The 26926-nt window shown below is 46.4% G+C and overlaps 1 protein-coding gene across 4 annotated transcripts in view; it reads right to left on the minus strand.

The window, feature by feature from the left end:
- The window catches only part of FAM217A (family with sequence similarity 217 member A), a 388133-nt gene extending 361945 nt beyond the window's left edge, over nucleotides 1-26188 (minus strand). For 3 of the 4 annotated variants that reach the window (XM_029590574.1, XM_029590571.1, XM_029590573.1), the window contains exon 1: nucleotides 25922-26188. In XM_029590574.1, coding sequence (XP_029446434.1) covers nucleotides 25922-26101 — 180 coding nt within the window. In that variant the 5' untranslated portion in view covers nucleotides 26102-26188. Of the gene's footprint in view, nucleotides 1-23797; nucleotides 23883-25921 lie in introns of all 4 variants that reach the window. The other variant, XM_029590572.1, reaches the window with a different exon arrangement.
- Between the last annotated feature and the right edge of the window lie 738 nt (nucleotides 26189-26926).

Here is a 26926-nt window from a genome sequence, read left to right on the forward strand (position 1 = left end):
ACCACACTTGGCATGGCCAGTGAGGTGCTATCAGGATCATGGTTCTCTTGTCCTGACGTAACTTCAATAGAGTCTTTGAGAGAAGAGGAAATGGAGGGAATGCATAAAGCAGACCAGTTGCCCATACATAATTTATTTATTATGTATGTTTGTTGTAAACCGTTTTGATTAATTCTTTCGAATTGTAAAAGCGGTATATAAACATTTTTAAATAAATAAATAAATGAGAGGGAGAATGCGTCTCTGGACTGAGAGTGTTCGCTGCGAATGAGGGAGCAGTAGTTGTCCACTTTGTGGTTCTGAGGGGATGCAAAGAGGTCTATCTGAGGACATCCTCATTGTTGGAAGATGGAATTCGCTACCGAGGGGGTTGAGAGACCACTCATATGGTTGAAAGACGCGACTCAGCTTGTCTACCAACACACTGCCAACACGCGACTCAGCTTGTCTGCCAACACATTGTCCACTCCTGTCAAGTAGGTGGCCCTGAGGTACATCGAATGGGATAGAGCTTCCGCCCAAATCTGCGCAGCTTCCTGACACAGAAGGAAGTAGCCTGTGCCTCCCTGCTTGTTGATGTACCACATGGCCACCTGGTTGTCCGTCTGAATTAGCATGACCTGATTTGACAGGCGATCCCGAAAAGTCCTGAGAGCATATCTTATTGCTCGAAGCTCCAGGAAATTTATTTAGTGTTTGGCTTCCTCTGGAGACCAAGAGCCTTGTGTCTGCAGATCGGCTACGTGAGCTCCCCACCCGAGGTTGGAAGCGTTGGTGATGAGAATGATTTGAGGATTCGGAACCTGGAAGGGGAATCCCTGGAGGAGATTGGACTGATTTTTCCACCAGGCGAGGGACAGATGGAGCGAGTCTGATGCGTGGAAAATGGTCGACAGAGGCTGAATAGCTTGAGTCCATTGAGACCTCAGAGTCCAGTGCATGAGCCTCATGGCCAAGCGGGCCATTGGTGTGACATGGACTGAGGATGCCATGTGTCCCAGGAGGACGAGAAATTGGCGTGCAGTCGCAGCATGTTGAAACTGCAGTTGGTGAGCAAGAGACACGAGAGTCAGTGCTCGTTGTCGAGGCAGAAAAGCCTTTGCCTGTAAGGTGTCCAAGTCTGCCCCAGTGAACGACAAGGTTTGAGATGGGACTAAGTAGGATTTGTCGTAATTGACGAGAAACCCTAACGAAATTAGAGTATGTAAGGTTAGATTGAGGGATGACAGAGCAGTTTGCTGAGTGGGAGCCCTAATTAACCAGATGACTAGATAGGGGTAGACGTGAACACCTTGTGTCCCAAGGAATGCTGCGACGACTACGAGGCATTTTGTAAAGACTCGTTGAGCAGACGCTAGTCCGAATGGAAGCACTCGGTATTGATAGTGTTGAGGCCTACTAGGAATCTCAGGAATTTGCAATGAGCTGGACTTATCGCAATATGGGTGTATGCGTCCTGGAAGTCCAGAGAGCAGAGCCAGTTTCCTCTTTGTAGAAGATGTAGAAGCGAGTCCAAGGTGACCATCTTCAACGTTTCTCGCTGGAGGTACTTGTTGAGGGCCCGTAGATCTAGAAAAGGACGAATGCCTCCCGATTTTTTAGGGATTAGGAAGTACCAGGAATACAACCCTAGGCCTTGCTAAGAGCGTGGAACGGATTCTATTGCTCTTGACTGGAAAAGGAGGGAAACCTCTTGATCCAGAAGAATGGAGTGGTCGGACATTCTCCATTTCTGCAGAGGTGGGGAGTCCGGTGGCAGGGCGAGAAAGTTCAGATGGTAACCCTGAGCAATGATTACCAATACCCATTGGTCGGATGTGATTGAATGCCACACGTTGTGGAAGTGGCACAGTCGACCTCCCACTGGTATGTGCAACAGAGGAATCTGGCTGCTGCTCTCCAAGTGGAAGTCAAAGATCTGAAGCAGGCCCCGGCTGGGGAGCTGCTTGTGGTTTTTGTTTTCGGGTTTGGCGAGACTGAGGTATTTGATAAGGTCTCGTAGCACAGGATCTGGCTGGTGGCGGGTAGGACTTTCTTGGACAGTAGAACGACTTCTTAGAGTCCTTTGTAAAGGGCTGCTTTGAGGAGAAGTTGGAAGGCATCGAAGAGAGCTGTTTTAAGGTCTCATGATGGTCTTTTAATTCAGCCACCGTCCGTTGGATCTGTTCGCCGAACAGATTATCTCCAACACAAGGCAGGTTGGACAACCGGTCTTGTACTTCTGGGCGAAGGTCAGAAGACTTGAGCCAGGCCCACCATCTCGCCGAAATAGCAGCTGCAGACACTCTGGTAGAGGTGTCAAAAATGTCATAAGATGTTCTGATCTCATGCTTGCCTGCTTCAAAACCTTTGCTTACAAGGGTTTGTAGTTGGTCTTGGAATTGCTGAGGCAGGGAGTCTGAGAAGTCCTGTATCTGCTTAAAGATGACCCTGTTATATTGGGTCATATAAAGCTGATAGGCAGCAATTCGAGAGATGAACATAGCCCCTTGGAATACTCGGCGACCAATGTTGTCTAGGAATTTTTGTTCATTACCAGGAGGGGAAGACGAGTGAGGTTTTGACCTTTTTGCCCTCTTTTGTGCAGACTCTACCACGACCGAGTGGTGATCAAGCTGTGATTTCTGAAAACCTGGGGCTGACTGTACTAAATAAGTAGTGTCAGCTTTCCTGTGTACTGGAGCAATTGTTCCTGGATTTTCCCAGTTCTTTTTGAGGAGATCAAGAAGAACCTGGTGGACGGGAATAGAGGTTATTATCTTGGGGGCATCCAGGAATTGGAGGAACTCCATCATCTGGTGCCTATCATCCTGTTCCATCTGCAATTGAAAAGGAACCAATTCAGCCATTTCCTTCACAAAATTTATGAATGAGAGGTCATCTGGAGGAGAACGCTTTCTACTCTCAGTGGGTGAAGGTGGTGAAGGTAATTCATCGGAGTCTGATGAGGTATCATCTCCCCAGGTATCATAAGGATCAACACCCTTTCCTCTAGGAAGTAGAGGGGGACAGGGTGGTTGGATACCTGAAGGTCCAGGTCTAGGCTCCGAAGGAATCGGAGGAATTATCGGAGGCACCAACGATGGCATCGAAGGCACCGGTACAGGCATCGAGGGCATTGATGGATGGCTCGGTGGTGCCGATGGACATATCGCTGGCGAGGGACATATAGGCATCGATGGCTGAGGCATAACTCCGGATGGAGGAATGCGGAACGGTGTTTCTCCTCCGATGATGCTGTCAATGGGGAGGGCATCGGAGCCATCGGAGACCTGGGATCCATCGATGGAAAGGCGGCCATCAGGGCTTCCATCCTGGATAGCAGCGGTGCCAGCGCTGCCGGAATCGGGTCGATGATCGGTTCCACAGTCGGTGGCGGTGTCAGAGGAACCTGAAGACGTTGCATCGCCTTGTCGATGGCCTCCTGGACCATCCAGTCCAGTTCTTCTCCGAGACCTGGAGCAAGTAGCCCCAGCTCCAGAAAAGAAGAAGGAGGCAGAGGCATAGCCGGAGGGACCACCATTAAAAGCGGAGTCGCGGCTCCCGATCCCTGATCGGATGAGAGTCGCCTCAGAGACCCGGTCGCAGGAATGGTCAGTGCCTTTCCTGGACGGGGCTTCTTCGACAGCGGCTCGAATGATGGCGAGGTCGATGATTTCACTCCCTCATTGGTCCGAGTCTTACGGTGCCAATGGCGATGTTTCTTCCTGCGATCCCCTCGATCCTGAGAGGGAGAAGAGGGGGTCGATGGCCGAGAAGTCGTCGATGCCAGTCGGTCACCGGATGGTGGTCGATACTGGCGCGAAGTCAATGGTGCCGGTTCTGACGACGTCTATGCAATGGACAGAGTCGGGGTTTGAGCACGGAAGAGAAGTTCCATCTTCTCCATTCTGGCCTTGCGACCCTTCAGTGTCATTAGGGCACATTTGGTGCAGGTCAAAACATCGTGCTCACGTCCTAAACACATTACACAGACTTTATGAGGGTCTGTGATAGACATGGTGCGGGTACAGTCCGGGCACCGACGAAACCCTGACACCATGGCCATGGAAAAAAATGTAGCCGTGGTACGGTCGATGGCCAGTAGGCTGCGAAGGCCAAACTCGACGGTAATCGACAGAAAACGGGTAAAAACTTACCAGAGTACTGCGGGCTTATAAAAGGTAGAGGAGGGACCCCTGTGGGGCAATTTAACTTTTTTTTTTATTATTTTATATTTATGCAATTTTACAATATTTTCAAGATCACACTTGAATCAGGAAATTTAGAGAGCTTGTCACAAACAAAATGTTATACAATTTAAATCATACAATCAGGAAAATATCATTATTAACAAAACTCTCTTAATACAAGTCCTCATATAGAAGGGGGACAGATTTCTCAACCTTAAGTAATAACAAAACTATATAAAGAAAATTACCAGACTTTCAAACAGCGAGCAATTTCCATTTATGAGGGACCAGGAGTCTCTATACAGGGTTCTGTGGGGGTTGCTGGTGTTATCAGGGTTTTCCCAATTAAAAATTGGGTCAATTGCAGGGGATCGAAGAAAACATACGTGTTTTCTAAATATTTAACAACACATTTACAAGGAAATTTCAAAATATATTTCCCCCAATTAACAAAAACTGTGATCTTAACAATAGAAAAGCCTTCCTCCTTTTCTGAGTTTCTCGTGAGACATCTGGGAAGGCACGAATTCTGTAACCCAAAAAGTTCACATTTCTATTCTTCAAGACCAATTTTAATAGCCATTCCCTATCAGTCTCTAGTGCCAAAGTCACTATGAGAGTTGCTGGGACGGCCATCTCAGAGTCAGATGTCTCCAAAGCTGCGGATAAATCAATCTCAGGCAACTGATCACTTAAAGGTCTTATTATATCAATATCTCCTCCTTGTTCTCCACGCGTTATTCTAGGCTTAGGAAGATAGAATATCTTGGTTATTGGTGGAAGCGCGTCATCTGAGATCTTAAGTATCTCTTTCAGGTAACTCATAAAGACCTCTCTAGGAGATCTTAAAGGTAACTGCGGAAAGTATATAAAATCGCAGATTCCTGCCTTTCACCATATTTTCAAGACTTTCAATCTTTAACGCTGTACTATTCTTATCTTTGATCATCATTACTTGATTTTGTTGGATCACATTTAATTCAGTCCTGATCGCTAAAACCTGGTTTTCCAATTCTACACATTCATTTGTAACAGTCTGTATTTTAACTTCTTGTTGTTTAACTTGCAACGCAACAGGTATTAATTGTTGAAGTATAGAATGCCTCATATCATTTATGGCCTCCCACAGTGTTTCCAATGAGAAAGTCATAGGTCTTATCATAGAAGGAATTTCTATTGTGGATACACCGCCACTTGCTCCCTCAGTCTCCCTCGATTCTCCAGCTTCCATTCCGGCTAGCCCTGATGTCTCTTTCGGGCTTGAGATTATAGCTGCAGCTCTTCCCGGCCCTGCCTGGCCTGCTCCCTCAACACTTCGATCGCTGGTCGCTTGCCCCGGGAACAGAGCTCCTCTTATAATCGCAGGATTCGCCAGAGGGGTCCTCTCCGCGGAACTAAAAGACTATGTTGAGCCCGGGAGAGAGGGGAGCTCAACTTCCCCTCCTCCTCTCTCCAGCGGCCGTTGTCTCGCTCCTGCCTCGCTGCGAACGTGGACATCGATCGGGCCGGTTATGGGTGTCGCCGGGGATGATGCAGGGTACAAAACCCTTGATTTTCGCTTCCTCCCCCATTCTGAAGAAAAGGAATTCGCAGGAAAAAGAAATCTTCCAACTCTCAACCGAGGAGACTCACGCCGAACAAACCGGTCTGGCAGCCATCTTGGATCCGCCCTAGGGCAATTTAACTTTTAGTAATTCCGTGAGGAAAATTCCTGTCAGGAATCTCTTCAGAGCTCCTTTACCGCGAGGCTACTGCTGCGCGGAAAAAAGAAAACTGAAGTTTTCCGTGATTGGGCTCCATCCTGATGATGTCACCCATATGTGAGGACTACCATCCTGCTAGTCCTGTGAGAAATGGTCTGTTTTCCCACTGGATTTCCCAATTTGATGTTATCAAAAGAGACAAATAATTGAGTGGACTTTCTGTGGGCTGACATGTGCTCCAGATAAAAGGCTAGGACACGTTTGCAGTCCAGGGAATGTAGAGCCTTTTCTCCTGGGTTTGAATGGGGTCTTGGGAAGAAAGTAGGTAAGATTTACCATGTTTCTCCGATAATAAGACAGGTCTTATATTCTTTTTTAACTCAAAAAAAATGGTCAGGGCTTATTTTCAGGGATGTCTTATTTTCGGAGAAACACGGTACTACCGGTATCATATGGCCGACCGGGCCGATTTTATTTCGGCTGCCCTGCCCCCCGAAACGATACCTGAAACCCGCTCCAACCCTTCAAATTCACTTGCTCGACACCCCCCCTAAGACTTACCGAAAGTCCTTGGAAGGGAGCACTGAAACCTGGGGGGCAGACGGGGGGGTTGTAGAAAAAAACCCAACCCACCCCAACCCTTCAAACTTATTTCACTGCACCCACCCTCCTGACCCCCCCAAAACTTGCCAAAATTCCCAGCAGGGGTCCCAGGAGCAATCTCCCGCTCTCAGGCCATTGGCTGCCAGAAATCAAAATGGCGCCAATGGCCCTTTGCCTTTTCCATGTGACAGGCTATCAGTGCCATTGGCCAGCCTTGTCACATGGTAGGAGCAATGGACCGCCCATCATATCGGTTTACATTGAACAGATTAACAAAGTAATGGGAAATACATTGAACCATAAGAGCTTAACAAGAGAAAGGAAGAAAAAATAGGAAACGACATTAAAGCAAGTTTGCTTACGGTAAACGGTGTTTCTGTAGATAGCAGATGATTTAGCCATGCTGTATGGGAGCGCATTGCGATCCTGGTAGGCGGAGCTTCCCTCAGTGAGTCACATAGTTTTGAACTCTGTGCAGCTGCGCGGTGTGTTCCCACACGAATCAGCCATCTCCTCTTCAGTCTCTTTGTATCCAAGATGGAATGCATTAGCAAATGCCTTTTTTTTGTTTTTTGACTGTCTAGGAAGGAGGGCGGGAACGCATGGCTAAATCATGCTATCTACGGAAACACTGTTTACGGTAAGCAAACTTGCTTTTTCCCATCGCTAGCAGGCTGATTTAGCCATGCTGTATAGGAGTCCCAAGCTATAGATGGTGTCCACCTTTGTCTGAAGTGGTGTAGGACATCCATCCGTATAAAAGTAGACAGACTTATCGTTGTTGAAGGTTGGACAAGACTGATGAACCTAGTGCAGCTCTGAGGTGGATTGTTGCTATAGGCAGTAGTGCAACATAAATGTATGTAAGGAGGACCATGTTGCAGCCTTGCAAATATCTATTAACAGAACTATTTTGAGGTGTGCCACCGATGCTGCTGTGGCTCTGATCTGGTGTGCTCGAGGTTTAGAGTCCAATTTTTGGGAACGTTTGTTGTAACAGAATTGAATGCATTGAGATAACTAGCTGGCAATGGTTCTTTTTGAGACTGGTTGTCCCGGAGCATTAGGATTGAAAGAAAGGAAGAGCTGGGGCAGTCTGGACTGCGATTCAGTTCTCTGCTTGTAGTACGCCAGAGCTCGTTTGCAATCAAGTGAATGCAATTGCCGATCCCTATCGTGGATATGCAGTTTCGGCTTGAATATTGGTAGAGTAATTGTTTGATTTAAATGGAACGGAGAGACTACTTTCGGTAGAAATGTTAGATGAGGTCGAAGTGTGACTTTGTCATGGAAGAACTCCAGATACGGAGGGTAATGAACTAGAGCTTGAAGTTCAGACTCTCCTTGCTGATGTAACCCCCACCAAGAACACTGTTTTCAATGTCAAGTATTTAATGTGTGAGGTTTCCAGAGGTTCGAAGGGGGACAACATTAACTGCTCCAGAATGATATTTAAGTCCCAGGGAACTGGAGGTTTCATTGTTGGTGGACGGAGGTGGAGTAACTCACGCATGAATCTGGAGAATAGGGGGTGATGTGAAATCGGAAGACCCCTGTCTGTATGGTGGAATGCCGCAATCGCACTGATATGTACCTGCACCGATGCAGTGGCAAGACCAGAGTGGTAAAGGTGATACAGATATTGAAGCAACTCTGCCACGGTTGAGGAGAAAGGATCAAGTTTGCGGTGAATGCACCATTGCGAATAACGAAATCATTTGCCTTTGTAGTTACGTCTGGTCGAGGCTTTTCTGGAAGCTATAAGGACATCTTCAACTGGAGTCGTAAGTGCAAGGTGACTTAATATTTGCCTCTCAATCTCCACGCTATTAGGTGAAGGGAGTGGTGCATTGGGTGGAGTAGATTTCCTCCTTCTTGTGTCAGAAGATTTGGGTGAGATCCCAGAGGAACTGGGCGGGCTATGGATAGCCGGACATCCTACCTCCAACTCAATATGGATTCAGAAAAAACCTAAACACAGAAACTCTCCTTCTCTCACTAAATGACATAATACTAAAAGGCTTCGACAAAAGTGAAAAATACCTACTCATCCTCCTTCACCTCTCAGTTGCTTTCGACACAGTAAAACCACAATATACTGTTAGAACGACTGACTCAAATCGGCTTAACTGACACCACCCTACAATGATTCTCTTCCTATTTATCTGACAGAACCTACCAAGTTTTAATCAATAACAACCCATCCAAAAAGATCAACCTCAACACTGGAGTTCCCCAGGGATCAGCGTTATCCGCCACCTTATTTAACATATACCTTCTCCCCATCTGCCAATTACTAAAAGATAATGGAATCACCCACTTCCTCTACGCCGACGACACTAATTCCCATCCAAAATTCGATCGAAGACACCTACAAGAAAATCTCGACTCTACTTATCTCAATTAAACATCTCCTAAATTCTCTGAAGCTCCTAATCAACATAGACAAAACTGAAATAATACTCATGGACAAAAAACCCAATCCAACTCCGCCACCCCTGCCTTTACTTGACAAACAAATTAACTCTATACTCCCCACCACCCACACCAGGAACCTTGGAATTATCATCGATAAAGAACTTTCATTTAAGAACCACATATCAAATAAAACTAAAGAAGGATATCACAGACTTCTAACCCTAACCGTTTCTTAACCCTTATGATTTCAGAACGGTCTTACAACTACTCATTTTCTCCAACTTCGACTACTGCAACTCCTTACTAACTGGAATACCTTATTCAAACCTCAAACCACTCCAGATTCTGCAGAACTCAGCAGCCAGAGTTCTAACAGGAACAAAAAGAAATGAACACATAACGCCCATATTGATTTCACTTCATTGGCTCCCAATTAAAGCACGCATCGAACACAAATCAATGACCATCATTCATAAAATTCTAAACAATGATTATCAAGGACTAAATGGCTTAAACATAACCCCCCAGAATCCTCAAAGAAACCTACGTTCAAACAACTCAGGATGCTTAAACATCCCCATCAGAGATGCGCATCTAACAACAACAACAAGAGAAAGAGCCTTTTCCATTGCCTCCCCTAAATTTTGGAACTCCCTACCTAAAGATCTGAGAACCCAACCCAACCTCAAAACATTCAAAAAAAAGACCTAAAAACATTGCTGTTTCGCAAATTCTACACTGACCTTCATACTTCTGAACATCCTACCTCCCAATCGAACTTTCATCCAAAAACCTCAAAATAACTTCTCTCCAACCAGAACAAACAATCCCTTCTCCTCCCACATAATGATACTTTCTGGACTTGAAATGTTTAACCTCTGTTTAATATGCACATTGTTATACTTTTTCCACAATTGTTAAGAGAGTTACAATTTAAATTTTGTAAACCGTTATGATGGCTTTACCGAATGACGGTATATAAAACTCAACAAACAAACAAACAAATAAATAAATAAATAAATAAATATGGATACCACGGTTGCCTTGGCCATGCTGGAGCTACTAAAATCATGTCTGATACGTCTTGTATACATTTCTGAATTGTCCTGGAAATTAGCAGAACTGGAGGGTAAGCGTAAAGGAGACCCTCCGTCCATGGAATGAGAAACGCATCCAGCGCATAACGAAGCGTGCTTGGATAAACTGAACAAAAGCAGGGGACTTGTCGATTGTCCTCTGTCGCAAATAAGTTGAGAGTGGGATAGCCCCATTCCTGAAAGAAAGATATGCTGCCACTTCTTGATTGAGCATCCACTCGTGTGGATGGAAAATCCTGATGATGCGGTCTGCTGTGGTGTTACCCAATCCCAGCAAGTAGGTTGCTTGAAGGGACCTCTCCATAGATTCCGCCCAACGAAGAATCTGGAGAGCTACTCGGCAAAGAGTCCATGAACTTGACCCGCCTTCTTTGTTTATGTAGACTATGGCGACTTGATTGGCCGTATAAATCATGAGTCGTTTCCCCACTACTTGAGCTGAGAAGGTTTGAAGTGCTTTCCAAATTGCCCGAAGTTCTAGGAAATTTATGTGTAGTGTCGATTCCCTGAGGGACCACAACCCGAGTCTTTAGAGTAGTCAAGTGTGCTCCCCATCCCTTTCGGGAGGCATCCGTGGTGAGAATCAGCTGATAAGGAGGAGTCCTGAATGGGGAACCCATGGAGAGACTGGAATGGGAGAGCCACCACTGAATGTCCAATTTCATTGCTGCAGTAATGTGGACTCTTTTTGTTAAAGACTGTTTGTACTGGCACCACTGACGTTTGAGGCCCCATTGAAGTTGCCTCATATGGAGTCTTGTGTGTGGGTCTACATGGATCGAAGCCGCCATGTGGCCTAGTAATTGGAGAACACGTCATGCAGAGGAGCATGTTTGCAGGTGCATACGTTGTGCTAGATTGGAGAGTGTGAGAGCTCTGTCTCGAGGCAGATAAGCTCTGCTGTATGTGGTGTGTATCACTGCTCCAATAAATTGCAGTAATTATGTGGATTGGAGATGGGATTTTTCGTAATTGATGATGAATCCCAAATTCTGGAGACATTGCAATGTGGTGGTTGTATGGGTCTGTAGCGTAATTGGGTCTGAGGCTACTAGAAGCCAGTCGTCCAGGTAAGGAAAAATTTGGATTGTCTGTAGTCTTAGATGAGCCACCACCACCGCTAGGCACTTTGTGAACACCCTGGGTGCCAAGGAAAGGCCGAACGGAAGGACCTTGTATTGGTAATGTGTGTTCTGGACTCGGAAACATAGGAAACGCCAGGAGGATGGGTGCATGGGAATGTATGAGTAAGCATCCTTCAGATCGATGGAACACATCCAATCGTTCTTTTGTATAAGAGGAAGAATGTTTTTGAGAGAGGCCATTTTGAATTTCTCCTTCTGAATATGTTTGTTTAGGTCCCGAAGATCGAGAATGGGTCGAAAACCTGATTTCTTGGGAATGAAAAGTATTGGGAGTAGAAACCCTGATCCATTTGATGAGATGGAAGAAGCTGAATGGATTCATTTAGAAGGAGTTCTAAAACCTCTATTTCTAATGAGGGTATCTGATGTTGGAAGCCGTGTAGAGATGGTATATGCGGCAGAAGGGAATTGGTTATGAAATTTAACTGGTAACCCTCCTTTATAATTTGTAGTACACACTGATCTGAAGTGATGGATTCCCAATGCTCATGGAAGAATTGTAGGCGTCCCCCAACTGGTAGCGGTGAGGATGGCAACGCCTCTCTCAAAAAGCCGGAGGAAAGATCCCTGTGCCTCGGACGATGCAGCTGGGGACTTAATGGGCACAGGGGGAGCGATTCTCGACCCCTGGTGCAATTTCTTGGGCTCTGTAGGTAAAGTGTACCTGGGTCCAGCTCCTGATGAGTGTTGCAGCTTCTCCCATGGTCCCAGGGAGGAGGCCCGTTTCTTGTGCGATGTCCATAGTGTCTTCACCCAGCCGGGCGAAGATTGGGCTGAAAAAATCGAAAAGATTCCGACTGAAAAATTACTTCACTGAGAGAGTAAAAAAGCCCGCATGTATTCAGCTCGCGGAAAAAAACAGACTGAAGAGGAGATGGCTGATTCGTGTGGGAATACATCGCGCAGCTGCACAGAGTTCAAAACTCTGTGACTCACTGAGGGAAGCTCCGCCTACCAGGATCGCGACGCGCTCCCATACAGCATGGCTAAATCAGCCTGCTGTCGACGGGAAATAATATGTCAACAAGAGTGGCTTATATACAACTATTTACAGTATCACAAGAGGCATGTAGAAGGGAGGAGGGGCAGGCATAACGATTTGAGAGGAGGGGGAGAGAGGGGGTGGAGTTATGCGAATGCCTGCTTGAAAAACCAGGTTTTTAACTTTTTTTTTTTTTTAAATTTCTGTAAGCAATGCTCCGGGCGCAGGTCAGGGGCCATGGAGTTCCAGGTAGAGAGCCCTGCGATGGATAATGCACGTTCTTTCGTGGATATATGATGAGTGAGGTTGGGAGAGGGAGAGCGAAGGGTTCCTTTGTAGGAGGATCTGGTGAGTCTGTTAGGGGTGTGGAACTGTAAGGAATCCTGGAGCCAGTGTATGTCCTGGTTGTGAAGGGTTTTATGAATGATTGTGAGGGTTTTGTAGAGGATGCGGTAGGAGATAGGGAGCTAACGAAGGTATCTGAGGATTGGAGTAATGTGGATCTCTTTTGCGAGTGTTGGTAAGGATTCTAGCTGCGGAGTTTTGGAGCATTTGGAGAGCTTTGATGGAGGCTTTGGGGAGGCCTAGAAGTAGGGCGTTGCAGTAATCAAGTTTGGTGAATATGGTGGCTTGTAGGTCCGTGCGGAAGTCATTGTAGTGTAGTAGGGGTCTAAATTTTTTGAGAGTTTAGTTTAAAATAGCACTCTTTCATGATTGAGCTGATAAATTTCTTAAGGTTTAGGTGATTTCTATGGTGACTCCTAGGTCATGTACATGTTGCGATATAGTCATTGAGGTGGGGTGAAGGTTTAAGTCGGAGATGGTCATGGTGTTATGTTGGGGTGAGATGATGAGGAGTTCAGTCTTGGATGTGTTGAGTGCGAGGTTAAGGTTAGAGAGAAGATCATTGATTGCGGAGAGAGCGTTTTCCCAGGTTTTGAGGGAGTTGTGTAGTGAGTTGGTGATGGGGATGAGTATTTGGACATCATCCGCGTAAATGAAGTGGGTGAGACATAGATCAGAAAGGAGTTGGCAGAGGGGGAGGAGGTAGATGTTAAAGAGTGTGGAAGAAAGCAAGGAGCCTTGGGGAACGCCTCTGAATAGGTTGATAGTTTTAGATTCACTATTACCTATTTTGACTTTGTAACTTCTGTTGCCAAGGTATGATTTAAACCAGCTAAGGGGGGTTCCTGAGATGCCAACTTCTGTGAGATGGTTTAGGAGGATGTTGTGGTTGATGGTGTCAAATGCAGATGATATGTCCAGTAAGGCGAGGATGTAAGAGTGGCCTTTGTCTAAACCTTTTAGGAAGATATCAGAGAGGGAAATAAGTAGGGTTTCTGTGCTGTGGAATTTGCGGAAGCCAAATTGGGATGAGGAAAGGATGATATGTTTTTTCTAGGTAGTCAGATAGTTGGAGGTTTACTACTTTTTCAAGAATGTTTGCAAGGAAGGGTAGGTTTGAGATAGGTTGAAGGTTGGCGAGGTCAGCTGAGTCTACATTGGGCTTCTTTAGGATGGGTTTGACAATGGCTTGTTTTAGGGGAGTCAGAACCTTTCCACTGGAGAGAGAGCAATTGATGATATTGGATAGGGGTTGGGCTATGGTGTCGGGGATGGACAGTAGCAATTTAGTAGGGATTGGGTCAGATGGGTGTAAGGCAGGTTTCATTTTCTTTAATAGAGATTTTATCTTGGAGGAAGAGGTGGATTCGAAAGTGTTCAAGGTGGCATGAGGGATTTTGAGGAGGGGTTTGGCCGGCGGAGTGGAAAAGAGAAATCAGAGCATGATTTTAGAGATTTTGTCGTCGAAGAACTGGGCAAGGTCGTCACATTTAGTGCTGGAGGCATCCTCAGGACTAGTGAGAATTAGAGGTTTTGTGAGGTTGGAGACATATGAGAAAAGGGCTTTGGCATTGAATTGTAGGTTGTGGATTCTGAGGGCATAGACGTCTCGTTTTGTTTTGAGGATAATTGTTCGGTAGATGTGCAGGGATGATTTGTATGTTGCAAGGGCGGCAGGGGAGGGGTCATTGCGCCATCTCTTTTCATTGGTTCTAAGGTTGCATTTGAGTTTTTTTTAGTTTAGGCGTGTACCATGGTGTTTTTGTGTTGTTGGAGGGGTTCAGGACTTTGGTGGTTAGGGGGCAGATGGTGCGAGCTCGTACCAGGAACTGAGTGCCACTTCCATGTCAGTGAGATCAAGCTTGTCTAGGGTGTTGGTGAGGGAGGAGATTAGATAGTCTCTGCTGCATGGTTTTCTGAACTGGATGGTGCTTTTATTTGTGTGTTGGGGCGTAGGTTCTATCTTTATAGATAGGGTGGTTTTTATGGGTGAGTGGTCAGACCAAAGGACAAGGGTGCAGAGGGGTGTATCAGCGTGTAGGATGTGAGAGTTTATTAATATTAAATCTAAGGAGTGGCCTGCTCCATGCGTGGGCATAGAAGTCTCGTTTTGTTTTGAGGATAGTTGTTCGGTAGATGTGCAGGGATGATTTGTATGTTGCAAGGGCAGCAGGGGAGGGGTCATTGCGCCATCACTTTTCATTGGTTCTAAGGTTGCATTTGAGTTTTTTTGAGTTTGGGCGTGTACCATGGTTTTTTTGTGTGTTGGAGGGGTTCAGGACTTTGGTGGTTAGGGGGCAGATGGTGTCAGCAATGTTGCGAGCTCGTACCAGGAACTGAGTGCCACTTCCGTGTCAGTGAGATCAAGCTTGTGAAGAAATCTCAAGATATTTCCAGAGTAAAATTAATACTATTCTTCAATGTCTCCCCCACAAGCCCTCCCCCACCCCTCCTCTCTCCAAGAACACCAATCACTGCCTCGGGTCTTTTGACCTTACATCGACCCTAGAAATAGAAACTATCCTAAAAAGAATGAAACCAGCCTCTCACCCAGCAGACACACTCCCCTCAAAAATCCTCCTCTCTATACCCAAGGCCATTGCCAAACCCTTAGCAAATATAATCAACTGCTCACTCACCTCCGGTAAAGTGCCAGATATTCTGAAACTTGCTGTGGTCAAATCTCTCCTTAAAAAACCCACCCTCGATCCCGCTATCCCAGCAAACTACAGGCCCATATCTAACTTGCCATTTATCTCCAAGATCCTCGAGAAAGTAGTCAACAGCCAACTCTCTGATTTCCTCGAGGACCACAACATCCTCCACCCCATGCAATTTGGCTTCCGGAAAGATCGTAATACTGAAAATCTCCTTTTAGCAATATCCGACACCATCCTCATAGGAATGGACCAAGGGAAATCATACCTCCTGGCTATGCTCGACATCTCTGCAGCATTTGACACTGTCAACCACCAAATCCTTCTTTCCAGGTTGGCAGAAATAGGCATCGCAGACACTGCTCTATCATGGTTCGCATCGTATCTTACCCACAGAGAATACTTTGTTCAAGTTGATAAGTGTACCTCCACACACATCCCTCTGACACAAGGCGTCCCCCAAGGCTCCTCCTTATCCTCTACGCTTTTCAATATTTATCTTCTCCCCCTTTGCCATCTTCTTTCCGACCTAGGTCTGAAATTCTTCCTGTATGCAGATGATGTGCAAATTTTAATCCCCATTCAAACTACACTTAAGGCTTCCCTGCAATATTGGGAATCCTGCCTCTCTACCATTAATTCCTGCCTCTCTACCATTAATTCCCTTCTATCCAACCTCCACCTTGCACTCAACGCAGCGAAAACCGAAATCCTTGTCATCTCCAACCAATCTGAGTACACCACTCTCCCCGCAACTTCTACCCCTACCCTTTCCACAGAGACTTAGGAGTCATTTTAGACCAACACCTCAACTTTAAACCCCATATCAAGGCCCTCATAAAAGGAGGTTTCTACAAACTTCACGTGCTTAAAAAACTAAAACCACACCTCCATGCCCAAGATTTTCGCTTAGTCCTACAGTCGACAATCCTTTCCATACTGGACTACTGCAACTCCCTGCTGTTAGGCCTCCCCGCATCCACTATTAAACCCCTACAAATTCTACAGAATGCCATGGCAAGAATTACCACCAATACACGTAAGACAGAACACATAACCCCCATTCTAAAGGAGTTGCACTGGCTACCGATCCCATACCGTATTCAATACAAAACTCTTACCATCTTGCATAATACTCTCCATAAAAACAATTCTGCTTGGCTCAAGGACATGCCACGTTTCCGTACCTCTAATCGACCCACCAGAAATGCCCTTGCAGGGTCTTTGCACACCCCATCCCTCAAAACAGCACACCTCTCCAATACCAGAGAGAGAGCTTTCACTATCGCTGGCCCCACCTTCTGGAATTCACTTCCTCATTATCTACGAATTGAGACCTCCATACATACTTTCAAAAAAGGAATTAAGACCTGGCTTTTTAGACAAGCTTACCCTGATGCCAATCAAACATAGCCCCCCCCCCCCCCCTGCATCTACCACTGCCATCCTCCCTTTCGCCTCTTCCCCCCCCCCCCTCTGCTGAACTGCACCGCCTTTCTACCCCCACTCCTTTATCTTCCCCTCTTCACTGCCCCCCCTCCCCTTTTCACTCTGCCCTACATAAAGACTTATAACTCAGTGTAAATAATGTAAATAAGTGCTCTGCTTTATGCTTTAAATCAAGCGACCAGTAACAGTTCTCTATGTATTCACTGTTCAAAAATTGTTTTTTGAAACTATCCCTCCTCCTGTCCTATCTTTCTCTCTGCCCTATAGCCCCTTGCCCTATTTCTCACCCTTTCTTGCCTGCTCCACCTATCTCCCCACCCCTGTTCTTTGTAATTTTTCTGCCTGCCTCAGTTTTTTGTAAACCGGCGTGATGTGTCTTACGAACGTCGGTATAGTAAAAGTTCTTAAATAAATAAATAAATAAATAAATAAATAAATTGTCTAGGGTAGGATGTGAGAGTTTATGAATATTAAATCTAAGGAGTGACCTGCTGCATGCGTGGGGGCAGTAATGATTTGCTTGTAGCCCATAGCTTTAAGGGAGGATAGGACGGCATCACAGGTGGCGGAGAGGGGGATGGAGTTAACGTGGAGGTTAAAGTCACTGAGAATAATGGCTGGTGTATCATTTTTATGTTCTCGGTGATAAATTCAATGAGGGGGGAGGGCTTATTTTCGAGGAGGGAGGGGCATAGATTAGGCATATTTGCAGTTGTGGTAATTTGAAGAGTCCAATTTCAAGTTTAGGTACAGTGGAGATAGGCTGGTGAAATAGTTTCAGCTCTTTCTTAGCTGCGACAAGGCCTGGAGATTGGGGTGGCGCAGGCACCCGTTGCTCTGAGTTATCAGAAGCGGATCCTTCCCTAGAGGGATGCGCCGAATTAATAGATCCTCGAGAATTGGGAACCAGACTTGGCGTGGCCAGTGAGGGGCTATCAGAATCATTAGCCCTTGTCCCTTTGTAACTTCACGAGAGTCTTTGATATAAGTGGAAGTGGGGGGTAAGCATAGAGGAGACTGATGGACCATGAGAGGGCGAAAGCGTCCTTCAGCTGTGAGTGGCGGCTGCGAGTGAGCGAGCAGAAGTTCTCTACTTTGTGGTTGTGGAAGGACGCAAAGAGGTCTATGTGTGGATACCCCCAATGTTGGAAGATTGTGTCCGCTACCGCAGGGTTGAGAGACCATTCGTGCAGATGGAAGGTCCGGTTCAACTTGTCTGCCAGAACATTGTCCACACCCGCCAAGTAGGTCGCTCTGAGGTACATAGAGTAGGAAAGAGCCCACACCCATATCTGTGCAGCTTCCTGACACAGAAGGTAGGAGCCCGTTCCCCCTTGCTTGTTGATGTACCACATCGCTACCTGGTTGTCGGTTTGAATCAATACGGTCTTGTTTGAGAGGCAATCCTGAAAGACTCTGAGGGCATATCTGATCGCTCGAAGTTCCAAGAAATTTATCTGATGTTTGGCTTCCTTTGGAGACCAGGGACCCTGAGTCTGTAGGTCGTTGACATGAGCACCCCAACCTATATTGGAGGCGTCTGTCATTAGGACAATTTGAGGCTCTGGAACCTGAAAGGGAAGGCCTTGAAGAAGGTTGGAGAGCTGCATCCACCAGGCCAGCGACAGGCGGAGCTGCTTGGTAATGTGGACAATGCTGGACATTGGCTGGTAAGCCTGAGTCCACTAGGACTTTAGAGTCCCCTGCATGACTCTCATGGCGAGGCGTGTCATTGGAGTGACATGTACAGTGGACATGTACAGCAAAATGAGAAAACGACGAGCAGTCGAATAACGCCGATTCTGGAGGCATTGTGCGAGGGATGTGAGAGTACGAGCTCGATCCTGAGGGAGGAATGCTCTTGCCTGCATGGTATCCAGATCGGCTCCTATGTAGGATAGGGTCTGAGATGGAACGAGGCTGGACTTGGGGTATTTGATCAGAAACCCGAGAGACAGCAACTTATGAATAGTCAGATGTAAGGCGGCTAATGCATCCGTCTGAGTCGGAGCCCTTATCAGCCAAACGTCGAGATGAGGGTAGACATGGACGCCCTGCATCTCAGGTAGGCCGCTACCACTATGAGGCACTTGGTGAAGACTCGAGGAGCGGATGATAGGCCGAACGGCAGTACCCATTACTGAAAATGACGGGGGCCGACCAGGAAACGAAGGAATTTGCGGTGGGACGGAGTGATCGAGATGTGTGTATACGTGTCCTGAAGATCTAGAGAGCAAAGCCAATCTCCTCCTTGTAGAAGAGGCAGTAGATAACCCAAGATCACCATCCTGAACTTCTCCCTCTATAGATATTTGTTTAAGGCGTGCAGGTCCAGTATTGGACGAATGCCATCTCACTTTTTTGGGATGAGGAAATACTTGGAATAGAACCCCTGCCCCTGCTGAGAGAGGGGCACTGGTTCTATTGCCCGGGGATTTCAGGAGGGTTGATACCTCCTCTTTCAGAAGAGAGGAGTGGTCGAATGAACCCCACATCGGCCGAGGTGTGGAGTCTGTTGGTACCGATAGGAAGTTGAGGTGGTAGCCTTGGGTCAGTACAGCAAGTACTCATTGGTCTGAAGTGATCGTTTGCCATATGTTGGTGAAATGGCACAGTCAAAATCCAGCAGCTGGGCCCGGTTGAGGGGCTGGCTGGGTCTTCTGAGGTCGGGCTTGCCTGGGCTGACCCTTCTGGTAAGGCCTGGAAGGACGACCTCGGGCGGCAGGAGGATAATATCTCTGTGGCTTGAAAGATGGTCGCTTAGAGTCCCTTCGGAATTTCCTCTTAGAAATGGACAGGAAATCAGAGGGTACTGAGGAAAGCTGGTGCAACGTTTCATGGTGGTCCTTTAGCTGTGCCACTGTTTCCTGGATTTTGTCCCCGAAGAGATTATCTCCAGCGCAGGGTAGGTCTGCTAACCGGTCCTGCACCTCTGGTCGTAGGTCTGAGGACTTCAGCCAGGCCCACCTTCTTGCACTAATCCCTGCTTCAGACAGTCTGGAGGCAGTGTCAAAAATATCATAGGCAGCGCGGATCTCGTGCTTGCCAGCATCTAGGCCTTTTTGAGCCAGAGCATTGAGAGGATCCTGGAATTGTTCTGGTAAAGATTCAGTGAAATCTTGCATCTTCTTGAACAAGTCCCTGTTATACCTGGTCATGTATAACTGGTAGGAAGCAATGTGAGAAATGAGCATTGAGCCATGGACGACATGCCTACCAAAAGCATCCAGGGACCTCTATTCTTTCCTTGGAGGTATGGAGGAATGAGGTTTAGAACGTTGTGCCTTCTTCTGGTCTAACTCCACAACCACAGAATGGTGATCCAGCTGTGTTCTTTGAAAGTGAGGGGCTGTCTGGACAAGGTAGGTGGCATCTGTCTTTCGGTTGACAGGTGGTACCGAGCCTGGGTGCTCCCAATTCCTTTTCAGCAGGTCAATTAGGATTTCATGAATAAGAATAGACATGATTTCCTTTGGGGCATCCAGAAACTGGAGGCATCTTGTGCCTCGAGTCCTCTTCTGTCTGAAGCTGAAATGGAATCGTTTCAGACATTTCCTTTATGAAATGAATAAAGGAGAGATCCTCTGGAGGAGAGCGTCGTCTTTCCTCAGGGGGAGAGGGCTCTGTTGGCAAATCATTAGAATCCTGGGAAGAGTCATCGGTCCAAGGATGGTAAGGTTGATCCCCAGCTCCCATAGGATCACCAGAGGGAAGAAATGTAGTTAGTCCTGAAGGATCAGGCCTAGGCATCGATGGTACCGGAGGCAGCACCGATGGCGGCACCAACAGCATAGACAGTGGCACCGACGCCATTGATGGTGGCACCGATGGAGGATGATGCGGTACTGATGGAACCGGTGACATCGGGTGAGTCGGTGGCAAGATTCCAGACGGCGAAATGGGTATCTGTGTTTCTTCATCTTCCAATGACAAAGGTATCGGCGTGGAATGCGGTGGAGGTACCAGTACTCTCGGTTCCACCGGTGGAAGAGCACCGATCAGCACATCCAGTCTACCTAGGAGCGATGCAAGCACTGTGGGTATCGGATTGGTGACTGGGGCTGGCATCGGTGTCGATGGAGGTTGGAAACCCTGAAGTGCCTTACCAATGGCCTCTTGGACCATCCGATCCAATTCCTCGCGGAAGGTTGGGGCATGTAACCCAGGGTCCGGAGTGGAAGGCAACAGAGGCATAGCTAGGGGGGTCCACCAGTAAAAGTGGAGTCGCGGCTCCCTGCACCGATGAAGGTGGGGAACGCCTCGGTGATCTGGTCGCAGAGGAGGCTGGGGCCTTCTCTGGACAGGATTTCTTTGTCGGTGGCTCTGTCGACGCCGAGGGCTTGCCTGGATCAGCGGATTGAGCCTTCCGATGTCGGTATCAACGCTTTTCACAATGTTCTCCTTGATCCTTCTCCTGAGGCAATGAGGAAGAAGTCGACACCTTTGGAGTAGTCTATGCCGATCGGGCAGCACCGGTGTCCCGTTGCTGGCGAGAGGTCGATGGCACCGGCTCACACGAAGTCGAAGCGGTCAATGGAGCCGGGGTTTTGAATGAAAAAGAAACTTATCTTTTCTAAGCGGGCCTTACGGCCCTTCAGCGTCATTTGGGCACATTTGGTGCAAGTTAGGTTGTCATGGTCGGACCCCAAGCACAATACACAAACTCTATGCGGGTCTGTGATGGACACTGTCCGAGGACAATCGGGGCAGTGATGAAAACCCGACGCCATGGCTTCGACAAAAATTTAGCCGCTGTGAGGTCGATGGCCAGTAGGCCCGAAGGGAAAACTTGACGGGAATCAACCACAAATGAGGGTAAAGCCTTACCTTTCGACCGTGGAGTATGGATATCGATAGGGTGACCCTTATGGGGTAGAAGTTTTTTGAAAATTTTGAAAGAAGTTCCGTGAGGAAAATTCCTGTCAGGAATCTCTAGAGAGCGCCTTAACCCGCGAGGCTACTGCTGCGCGGAAACAAAGAGACTGAAGGGGGACCCCTGCTGGATGCAGGGTTAATGCCATGCTGGGCATGCCCAGAAGGTGCCAGTCAAAGTTCTAGAAACTTTGACAAAAGTGTTCAGTGATTGGGCTCCATCCTGATGATGTCACCCATATATGAGGACTACCATCCTGCTTGTCCTGTGAGAAATGATATTCTCTTTTTATTCTCCATTCCTTTCCTAATAATTCCTAGCATTCTACTTGCTTTCTTGGCAGCTGTTGAACACTGAGAAGATTTCAATGTATTATCAATGATAATGCCTAGATCCTTTTCCTGAGTGGTGACTCCTAATGTGGAATCCTGCATTATATAGCTATAATTTGGGTTACTCTTCCCTAAGTACATCACTTTGCACTTGTAGGCATTAAATTTCATTTGCCATTTGCTTGTCCAATCTCCCAGTTTTGCAAGATCCTCTTGCAATTTTTCACAATCCTCTTGTGATTTAACAACTTTGAATAATTTTGTGTCATCAGCATATTTGATCACCTCACTCGTAGTTCCCATTCCAGGTTGTTTATAAATATATTAAAAAGCATCAGTCCCAGTACATATCCCTGGGGCACTCCACTATTCACCTTTCTCCATTTAGAAAATGTACCATTTAGCCCTTCTCTCTGTTTTCTATCTTTTAACCAGTTCCCAGTCCACAACAGGTCACTGCCCCCTATCCCATTATTTTTAATTTCCTAAGAAGACTCTCATGAGGGATTTTGTCAAATGCTTTCTGGAAATCCAAATATTCTGTATCAACTGGCTCCCCTTTATTCACGTTTATTTATGCTCTCAAAAAAATGTAGCAGATTGGTGAGGCAAGACTTCCCTTGGCTAAATTCATGTTGACTTTGTTCAATTAAATCTATCTATATTTTCAGCAATTTTGATAGTTTCTACCATTTTTGTCTAGCACAGATGTTAGACTCACTAGTCTGTAGTTTCCTGGATCACCCCTTGATCCCTTTTTAAAAACTGGTGATACATTGGCATTACAGGTACCATAGATGATCTTCATGATAGTTTAGAAAATACTAATAGCAGGTCTGTAATTTTCAGTTCTTTTGGCACCCTGGAATTCATTGTCAAAGGATGTGGTGAAAGCTATTAGTGTAGTTGCATTTAAAAAAGATTTGGACAAGTTTCTGGAGGAAAAGTCCATAAACAATTATTAAAAGTGGACTTTGGGAAAATCCACTTCTTATCCCTGGCTTAAGCAGCATGGACTCTATTTACCCCCTCTGTATCCTGCCAGGTACTAGTGACCTGGATTGGCCACTGATGGAAACAGGATAATGGGCTTGATGGACCTTTCGTCTGATCTCGTATGGCAAGTCTTATGTTCTTGTGGGATGTTCTTGTGGGATGGTCCAGGTGATTTGCTACTCTTTAGTTTTTCAATTTGCACTATTGAATCATCTAGAGACACTGAATCACCACCTTTGAATATCATTTCTGGCTTGGGTATCATCTTTCATCTTCCTCAGTGAAGAGTTCTTCCACTAATTGCCTGATGAAACCCCTTACAGTGTATCCAGAATTTTTCCACTCCTAATTAATACTGGAACAGATAGGCTTCAATCTCCAAATCCCCATCTGCTAATCAAGTAGGACCTTCCCTTTCTGCACCATCTTCATAATGCCTCTTACCGTTAAGATGATCATATAACTCTGTGTCGAGGGAGAAAAAACTGAGCAAGTTCTGGCTTTACCCCATTGCATGAATGAAGATATAGTTTTGATTTCCCTTTTGAGGTCCCTAAGAAAAGCAGGGCTACATCTTCCTACATGCCCTATATTGTCACCCTACTTAGATCAGGATTTATTACTTTTCTCTGTGCTGAATGTATTACTGTGTATTACTTTCACATAGGTAGGTGTTCTCTTATGTTTTTGGAGGGCAAGTCACAGTAAGTCCGTTTCTCCCTACACTTTAGTAATCACTATTGTTTCTCTAAAGAACTACTCTCACTCCCTTTCTCCCCTAATTCTGTCTCCTTTCAAGAGATTATATCCTGGGTGGTTACATCCATATCACAGTGTCCAGTACACCACAGCTCTGGGATTATAACCCATCGCAGTATGTCTGCCATGGTGACCTCTACAGCAGAGACAGACTTGGATGAATTCATCATCTTAAAAGATTCATGTGTGCAAAATAATGATCTGCCACCTTCTCTTTTGATTTTCTTTTGCAAATTCATCTGTTGTAATAACGTAATAATGCTTACCGGGTTTAATAGCTTCAAGCCTTGCAGAGTCATTTTTATTTTCTGCAATGAAAACGTCTACTTCTGAATCTTGTTCGAAGGTATTCTGTTAAAATACAGTTTTAATGCACCCAGTTCGTTTAGTCTTTGGATGTTAAATATTTACGTTTTTAAATGCAAATGAATAGGAAGCATAACTTGTGATGAAGATGCTCTTGTAGCTATAATCGCATGACATATAGGAAAATTGGTTCTTACCTGCTATTTTTCGTTCCTGTAATAGAGATCATTCCAGACCAGTGGGTGTGTATCCCTACCTGCAGGTCCCTCAGTATCGGCCTGTACCCAAGCCCTTGAAACTAAACCTCAACTAAACTTCAACCAAGGGCGACCGATCCCTCCCAACTAACCAGAGGTCTAGATCACCCAAAACCAACGAAACATACAGCGGTAAGCCACCATCCCTGCTGATTAACAGAAATCCAATCATTCCTTCAGAAAACTAAAAGCTCTACAGACTTGTCTTTCGGAGTCAGAACGGGGTGGGCCTCTGGGAATGATCTGATGTATTACAGGAACGAAAATTAGCAGGTAAGAACCAATTTTCCTTTCCTGTACATACTCAGATCATTCCAGACCAGTGGGATGTACCCAAGCCACCTTATACTAGGCGGGCCTCCAAAAGACCGGCTCGCAGAACACTCTCTCCGAAGGACACCTCTCCCTACGCCCTGACATCCAAACGATAAAACTTGGTGAAAGTGTGAAGGGAAGACCAGACAGCCACCCTACAAATCTCCTGCGGAGAAAGAAGTTGACACTCCACCCAGAAGGCCGCCTGTGCCCTTGTGGAGTGGGCTCTCAACTCCACAGCAGCCTTTACTTTAGAAATGTATGTGGAAGCGTTAACTTCCCGAATCCATCTAGAAATGGTAGCTTTCGATGCTCTGTCTCCCTTCTTGGCCCCAGGAAATAAGACAAAGAGATGGTCTGACCATCGAAAATCATTAGAGATCTCCAGATAGCGGAGAAGGCCGTACCACACATCCAACAAATGCAGCTCCCTCTCCCAGGAGGAATCACGGGACCAGTCCGGAAAAGCTGGAAGTTCCATCGTCTGACTGACATGGAAAGAAGAGATCACTTTGGGCATGAAGGAAGGAACTGTTCGCAAGGATACCCCGTCCCAGTAAATTCTCAGGAAAGGGTCTCTACAGGATAAGGCTTGCAGCTCCGAAATCCTCCATGCCTAACAGATAGCCACCAGGAACACTGTCTTCAGAGTCAAATCCTTCAATGATACCCTCTTCAACGGTTCAAACAGTGCTTCGCCTAGAGTGTGGAGTACCAAATTTAAGCTCCACTCGGGCATACTTTGCACACTGGCGGATGCAAATGCTTCGCTCCTCTAAGAAACCTGATGATATCCGGATGCGTCGTCAGCTTCTGACCCTGAGCAACATCTCGGAGGACTCCCAAAGCAGCTACCTGAACTCAAAGCGAGTTAAAGGCTAAGCCCTGCTGCAGGAAATCCAAAATCTGAGCCACTTTTTTTTTTTTTTTAACTAAACCCTAGACCGCAGGTTTGCATCTCTACCATCTGCTAGAGTCAGAGACATACTGAGGGATTGCAGGTGGCACTCTCTCTTATGTAGCAGTGTCCAAAGTTTTTGTACTCTGACTCCATCTGCTGGTAGGGATACACAGCCCACTGGTCTGGAATGATCTGAGTATGTACAGGAACGAGGTAGTAAAAAAGGTAAAAGTTGCCTGACTTTGCAATCTTTGTAATAGTTGCTAGCCAGCAGAGGAGGACACTTATGCAGTATGAAAGGCTACACGTTTTTTAGTTTTCAACTTATTGTTGATGAGAACTACTACCTGCCAAATAGCACTGAGCTTGTGGGCAATATCCGTACAGATCACTAATTTTTGGCTAGGCAGGGCTAAACCTGTCTGAATATGAGGAAAATATAATATAAGGCACCTAACAACAGTAGCACCCAGTCTATGATCCCACACCGATCCAAAGACATATACCTCATATTTGGTGGATGAATGAAGAGATCCTAAACCCCACCCTCTAACCACAGGGGAAAAGCCACAAGTTACTAGGAGCAACTCCGATTGCGCAGGCGCGGTTACCTGCTGCCAGGGGCTGAGTAACGGCTCCAGCAGCCCTCGCGTCAGCCCGCTCTCCTCGCAGTAGTGGGAGTCTCGCCTTCGGCCGCGCAGGGAGGTCCCTTCCCCGCCTCCGCCCAGCAGTCCCAGAGAGACGCTCCGCGGCGGATGGATGGACATGTGCAGCGGGCCCGGGGAGGTCATTTCGTGTCCTGTTCAGCGGCTGCAACGGCGGCACTTGGATCTAACACCGGCCCCGCGCTCTTCCTGTGTTTGGGGTGGGGGGGGAAGTGAAAAGGAAGGGGGGGAGGAGGCGGGAAGCCAAGCTTTGCACCGCCTCCCGACCCCCGGCTCTGCGTCACTGCTTGTTACTGTGACAACCAGCAGCCGAGGACCAGCGTCCTGCAGACGGCTCCGCCCCTTCTCTCCCCCCCCAACGGAGCGTTCTGTGGGTGGCGGGATGTGGTGTCATCCTACACCTGCTATCGGGCTGGCAGTTGGTATTATGTTATGTTCTCCGGTACAGAGAAAGACAAGGAAAGGAGAGCAGCAGAGCTAGCCTAGGGTCTACATTGAAAATTAAAAAAAATATCTTTCATAGGAGGTTTAATCCTCTATGAGTCATGACGTTTTCATCTTCCCGATGGAGTCGAGAGACAGAATCTTATCTCCAGCCACTTATTACAAGTTCTCAAACATCAAGAAAAGATTTCTCTCAGCTCGTGGCTTAGACCTTGCATAGGGTATTGAGCAATAGGCATAAAAAATATGATGCTGTGGGTAGGATTGACTGGGTAACACAAAAAGTCTTTATCTGTTTACAAGTGCTTTGTTTTCTCTGTGACTAGAGCCGATATCTCACCATGAAATTCTGTACAGCCAGTACCTTTGGCTATGAGCAGCCAAAACTGTATATAAAAATCCCCAACAATCACGAGTATTAACTTATAAATAGGGACCTTGATTTTCAGTTTTTATTTAATCTGGCCTGGGAATTTCAATGTTATAACACAGAAAAAATTAGAAGAA

The sequence above is a fragment of the Rhinatrema bivittatum genome, chromosome 2 (genome assembly GCF_901001135.1).
Source record: "Rhinatrema bivittatum chromosome 2, aRhiBiv1.1, whole genome shotgun sequence".
Classification (NCBI taxonomy): domain Eukaryota; kingdom Metazoa; phylum Chordata; class Amphibia; order Gymnophiona; family Rhinatrematidae; genus Rhinatrema; species Rhinatrema bivittatum.